Source organism: Ornithodoros turicata, chromosome 9 (genome assembly GCF_037126465.1).
Source record: "Ornithodoros turicata isolate Travis chromosome 9, ASM3712646v1, whole genome shotgun sequence".
NCBI classification, from domain to species: domain Eukaryota; kingdom Metazoa; phylum Arthropoda; class Arachnida; order Ixodida; family Argasidae; genus Ornithodoros; species Ornithodoros turicata.
The window spans coordinates 42,886,526-42,893,042 of record NC_088209.1 but is presented as its reverse complement, the minus strand read 5'-3'; the positions used below and the strand labels follow the sequence as shown (position 1 = coordinate 42,893,042).

The 6,517-nt window shown below is 48.9% G+C and overlaps 1 protein-coding gene across 1 annotated transcript; it reads left to right on the top strand.

Annotated features, from left to right (window-relative positions):
• Window positions 1-2,668: 2,668 nt before the first annotated feature.
• Window positions 2,669-4,198, top strand: LOC135369505 (chitinase-like protein 4). The gene has a single exon (XM_064603088.1). It carries the CDS (start codon window positions 2,669-2,671, stop codon window positions 4,196-4,198), a length of 1,530 nt encoding a protein of 509 aa, XP_064459158.1.
• Window positions 4,199-6,517: the final 2,319 nt, after the last annotated feature.

The window sequence follows — 6,517 nt, the reverse complement described above, 5'->3', positions numbered from 1 at the left end:
ACCACGTCCAATTGGAATCCGCTCGGAGCTGCTACGAACCTGACCAGTCTGGACATGGATCACATTATGGGCAACTTCATCGTTCCATCATCCTTCATAGGCCTGACTGATAAGGAAATGTTGTTCTTAAAAGCAGCTGTCATTTGTCAGTAAAGCTATTGTTGAAAGTATGTGCTGTGTGTGTGCTGTCCTATCTTTGTTAGACGCGCTTCTCTTAGAACGGATCTGTACCAATGTGCCCAAAGTGAAGTGTGAACTTGTTCTCTGTCCCCGCCTTTGATGACTCGCACGGAAATTCATGTTCAAGTCCATCGTGACATTTGCTTGCAATTTGACACTTTCTTGCAAAACTTTGTTGTAAAGGTCACGAATCACTCCATTATTTCGGTACATTATAAAGGAATTCGTTATAAATGTCGGAAATATACATTGAACCGTATGGGCGCCTGACCAGACTGCAGAAAACGTTTGTTATAACGGTATTTTCGTTATAAAGGCGTTTGTTATAAAGGAATTTACTGTATCATGAAAAGCATGATTAATGTCATGTCAGTGGCGTTTAGTCATCAGTTTAGTCCGACCTGCTAAATACGCTACGATAAAATATAGCACACCGGCTCTATGTAATATATATATATTTATAATATAGCACACGGCACAACAGAATAACAGGTTTCATCCTCCATGCGGAAGACATCATCAGTAAGGAGTAGAATGAGGAACCACAAGCAGGGGCTAGTTAACTAAGTCCATGTAAGGTTCCGGAAGGGGGCCCAGGTCCGTGTTGCAGACTGCGTATGTACCAGGCTTCCAAGTACCTACGCGGACCCCACCGTTGATCCTTCGCCAGGGTCACAGCATTGGCATACCTGTCAAAAACCGTGAACCAACCAACAGGCCCTGTTTTTGACATTGTCGCATTCGCCGAGGTATGCTCTTTGAAGCTGGTGCCGCGTTTCCTGCCGGTCTCCCGGATGTATGCGGCGAGCGAGCCCGCCATCTTGTGTCCGGCGCGGCTGCGTCGCCTAGCAACGGGACAGAAATCTCCCCCTTCTCCGCCGGAGGATAGCGCTCATTCGAGCCAGCTCGCAACGCAGGAAACCGGTTGGGTGGAGGGGACTCAACATGGTGGGCGCGTTCTTGGAAGGAGAAATCACGTGACACGATCGGACGAATATCGGACACCGAACGGCGGCTCCGGCGCGGAAAAGGAATGGAATTAGTGACTCTATGCCAAGTCACTGGGTGGATCCAGACCTTCGGTTTGTGGGGGGGGGGTTTCTTTGTCGGAGCGCGTATGGGGGGAGAGGAAAATCGAATGTATAAACTGAATTTTTTCTTTGGGGGGAGGGGGGCGACCGTTACCTTTCCCTGCATAACGCTATGCAAGGGTTCACATCACAGCAGGCGCATTGGGGTTCCTTCTCCTCTACCGGACGAGTACACAGCGCTCGCGGTGCGTGCGTCATCGTCGAGGATATAGGAGCACGTTTTCTCACCTACAGAATTGACAGCGCGGTCGCGTTGAGAAAGCGTCTCTTGCGGCTGTTCCTAGGGCCTTTATGTTTATTCGCTCGGACTTGAATAATACGCGGCTCGGAGCGAATAAACATAAACGTCCCTAACCTTCCGTCGTCCCGTGTGTGAACAAGAAATTATTAACCGGATTGCTGATCAAAGAGCGCATTGGTGCGCTATTCTACGCAAGAAATATGTGAAGCGACTAATTACTCGAAAAAAAAAAAAATCACTAAGCGTTGATGCGTTGTTTTTCTTCTTCTTCTTCTTCTTTGGGATATTTTTCGCTCTATAGGTCCTGATGCGTAAAACAGAGGTTCCGTAAGCATGCAAAGTAAAATACATATACAAATTCGGCTTCTTATTTAATTAGTGAGCGTATGCAAATGAGACGCTCACTACTCAGTTCATGACCGATGTCCCGAGGACCTTTACCAAAAAGAAAGTTCTTCGAAGGCGCCTCCTCTGTTAACGAATTTTTCAGCCGGGGGACCTTGACAAAACACCCGGAACCTGGTCGTTCGAGTACTTATTACACTGCGTGCAGCCAAAGAGCTTCGGCTAATTTCTCTCAGGGTTGTTGGAATCACTCTCGGCTTGTTTGGTTATTGAGTTGGCACAGCTTTCCTTCACGGGCCATCACGACCCCGTGAGTGGAAATGGTTCCCACATAGTCGTTTTACATATAGTTTTACTCTTTCACAAAATTATACTCGTTTTACACACATCGCTATACGTACTCGTAGGGTGGTGGTGATTGTGAAACTGCTTGTCGTGGTCAGCCACGCTCAGGCGGGCAACGTCACGACTTTCGCAAAGGGGAGGGGGGGGGGCGCCGTCCTGACACTGTGCCGTCATCTGTCTTCAAGCCTCTGAAGAAAACCCAGGGAATACACTCAGACAGCACAGCCCGCGCACGAATTTAAACCCGTGTCACCTCCCAGACTCTGTGTGGAGACTGAGAGGGGACTCGGGTCCGAATCCGGTTGCTTCTAGGGATATCCATTCTCCAATCTCCCTTCGTGCCACTGCGTGTGTTAAGAAGAAGAAGGTAGCTCCCAATCCACGTGCACAGAAGAAGAAGAAGAAGAATCCGCGTGCGCACCGCGGAACAGTCTAATCAGACTTGAGAACACTGCAGTTACCCCCGATGGAAGAAGTCGCGGAACTCGTACCTGAGGTGCCGGAAGAGCACGCCGACGCCAACCAAGAGATCCAAGAAGAACCGCCGCCGTCACCGCCGATTTATTCAATCAACAACTTGACAACGCCAGAAGAAATCTACGAAGAGCCAGAGGAAATAACCAAGGGCGTCACTCGATGCTGGATCCTAACTGCATCCATATGCGTCTGGTTAGTGCTTCCTTTGGGGCTCGTCATCCTGCAGTTCATGTCGAAACCCGTGCACGTCAAGTTCAGCGTCGACGCAAACACGTCAGCCGCACTGCGGTCCTCCACATTGGAGTCTTCGACAACGTCTACCACAGCCGCTCCTACTAAGGCTGTCGTCCCTCAGCACTGCGGAAAGTTGATCAATATAGAGGATGTAAAACCCGCGAAGGTTTCGTCTCCTGGTCCCCAAAGTTCCATTGTCCTTACAACAAAGAACATTACTCTCTTCTGCATCTACAATAATTCCCGCATCAACCACACCACATTCATGTACTTGCCCACTAACATTCCAGGCGGTGTTTGCCACTATGTCATCTACTGGTCAGTGGCCATCAAGGACGGAAGGATCGCCAGTAGGGTGCCCGTGTTCGACACAACCTTCGGATTGGAGAAACTTCGCGGTGCGATATCTGGCGACCCAAAGATCTTGATGACTGTTGGCGGATACAAGCAGGACAGCGTACAATTTTCGATGCTCGGCAGGACTACTGGGCTCCTGCCTCATTTCGTTGTGAACGTCCTCGACTATGTGCTGGACAACCACTTGGACGGCATCAATATAGACTGGAACTATCCGGGAGACGAGTGCGGAAGCCAAGAGGACCACGACACGCTGGCCAAACTCCTGGCGCATACGCGAACAATGTTCAGCATAAACTCGCAGCCGGGTCGCTCGCTCATCGTAACGGTGATGCTTCCCGGTACCTGGGACAAGTTGGGCCACCATTACGAGCTCTACAATCTCGCTCCACTGGTAGACACGATGATGTTCAACACGTACGAGCCATTTTACAATTCCACCTGCGGCATTCCTCCTGTGAAACATCCGGACAGCGATGACGCATTCAACTTCTTCGTTGATTACCTGCCAGATGTGGTGAGGGCCAAAGCGTGCTTCAGTGCCACTGTGGTCTTTCGCGCAATGAAGCAGCAGCAGACAGGCAACAACATCGTGTACAAGCCCTGGAACAGTGGCAATGTTGAACTGGGAAATGGTCGGGTGCCTGTGATCGAACTGTGCAACCATTTATTGGAGCGTTACATTCAGAGTCGTTTTAAGATATGCGATGAATATCTCGTGAACAACGAGGGGATACAATTTGCAGCTGAGAGCTCTGTGTCGTACAAGCAAAAGTTTGGGAAACTCGGGTGTGTCGTAGTGCACGATATGGACTACGACAGCTTTCAACGTGAATGCCAGGCCGTAAACGCATCATACTTTGGCATACCAGATAATTATGGCCTACGAAAGATAGTGGATGGTGCAAATGCGCTGAAGCATCCGTAGCTTCACCTATGATATGAATATGACATGGCGCAAAATAAAAGGGGGTGCCACAGTGCTAGCAAATTTGCAGCCATGACTACCTTCCTCGTATCTGATGCTTCTAGCCTCTGATTTATATAATATCCAGACTTTCTTCGCAGCACCTTTGCCTCAATCGTGGCGCCGCTCTAGACTGCTCTAGGAAGCTGCTCTCTCGACAAGCATATGTTTTTAGCCTTGGCCGGTATAGTGCTGCCCCTGTCCACGTTAGGCAGAATTTTGGCAAGTGAGCACTTCTTGTGGTTCATTAACCTCGCCAAGTTACGGACCTGGTCTCCGCGTGCACATTGGTAAACAACCCCCGTAACTATAGTGTGAGCTCATCTAAATTCTCACACTAAGTCAAATAGTGACAGAAGCACAAAAGAAAAGAGAGAGCGACCGTACAAAGGACACAGTGGTTTATTCAGAACCCGAAGTATGGAGGGGGGGAGTCATTATTATAGTTACGTAATTACAGCTTAACATGCCAAAGCTGAAACCGCAAGGGCACCCCCTGTGGCGGGAACACAGGTGTGAAAAGTTAGGGGGGGTGTCAGTGAACATTTGGGGGGGGGGTCCGGATAAATCACTGACAAAGGTGTAGCAGCCAACAGGCTCTCTGTACTGTTTCCACAAAACCGACTTCCTTCGCAGCCCCCACATCTTCACAGACACACGCCGTGCCAGACCGATGACGTGAACCCGCGACGCTGTAAATTCTTGGAACTCGCGGGGTCGCCTGGCATGCGTGGTCTGCCTCTCGGACGCGGTGTAACCTGACACCCGCGTCCCGAGGGGGGTTCCGAAGGAAGCGGACGCTAAAATAAACACGGCTCATAATGTAAAAGAAGTTGTCTTTCTGCTGTGACCCCAAATTCAATCTTACAACTGGTGATCCTCTACACTTTGCAACAAAGGTAATCCTATTTTAAAGTAGCGATCCCCAAGCCATCTATTCTCAGCAATGTCAGCTAGCTCTTTATCTCCGACTTTTCAATTTCTTTTTCCAACTTGAAACTGTAAGCAAAGGCAACCCTAGAGTGTGTACATACGAGACAAGTCCAGTGCTCCTAAACATTGTCACGATCGTTTGCGAAGGACTACGTATTTTTCTCGAATCGTTTTTTTTTTCTTCTTATTTTCAGTACCCGATTTGAAAGACAGCTTATTCATTCATTTCTCTTGGCGTGTCAGGTGGAGTTTTTCAGTCATAAATTCTGCACGCACCGTCCGGTCTCAGATTCTTTTGTGGTAATTTCCGCCATTTCATTTGTTTGTGGCCCTCCATGATGTGGTCAATGCGGCCCACGACTCGATTTGAGTTTAAGGCCCCTGCTCTAGAGGAGCCCATGGTAGTCCCACGGTAGCTCCTGTATAGACCTATAGACGAAAGAGTACACGCTCGACATGACGCGTCGTTAATAGTCCCCAAGCACGCAACCCTAGCCATGGCTTTCTCTCTTGCAAATCGTTTGCCGGGCTTCGCTGAAGCATGTTGGGACAAATATTTCATTTCTGTCAGCTATCTATGAGTGGCCATTGTAACCGAAGAGCAATTGAGTTTTCATCCGGGAACAGATGTCTGCGATTCTGCTTACGTATTTATCGTAGCCCTAATGCAATGGCTAGAGCAGATAGTGTAATCAATACTTTTAGTCACTGTAGCCCTGACAAGCCTTGACAAGCCCTCGTTATAGGGTTAACCCCCTCAAGCCCGAGCTTCTCAGATACCGACGAGCACTGAATTATTATCCTTCACTTTATATAGGTTCACAACATCACAAAAAACATGATCGCCCCCCCCCCCTCCCCAAAAGGAGTCGCACTGAAGTAAGGAGTCGCACTGAAAGGAGTGAAGTAACTCCTAAACCAGACATGGAACTAACGGAAAAGACCTTTCCGAGATATCTTGTAGCGCATCCTAACGACGAACAAAAGCCTGTGGGCAAAATGTCTCCATTTCTTACTGCGACGGGCGTGCAAAGAAACTGCATTCGAGCGATTTGCGTGCACAGGTCCAAACAAAGGGAGAGAGTGACGCACTACTGACACTCACAAGTACTGCTGAAACATCTGGGAATGTGACGTCGCACCCACTGGCGTAGCAAGAGGGGGGTCTGCCCCGGGAAGATATACTTTTGGTAGTGAGAAACGAGGGGAAATCATCCTCTCTCATGTATAAAGTCCCCATAGGACACCTCCCGAAATATTTTTCTGACTACGTCACTGGCCACACCGGTTATTAAATATTGTCAGGGGAGTCAGGCCGTATACACCTAACCCACGCCGATGTCAATC

Bases quoted from the DNA above. Each gene is read 5' to 3' on its own strand.
- LOC135369505 (XM_064603088.1), top strand. From the start codon at position 2,669: ATGGAAGAAGTCGCGGAACTCGTACCTGAGGTGCCGGAAGAGCACGCC.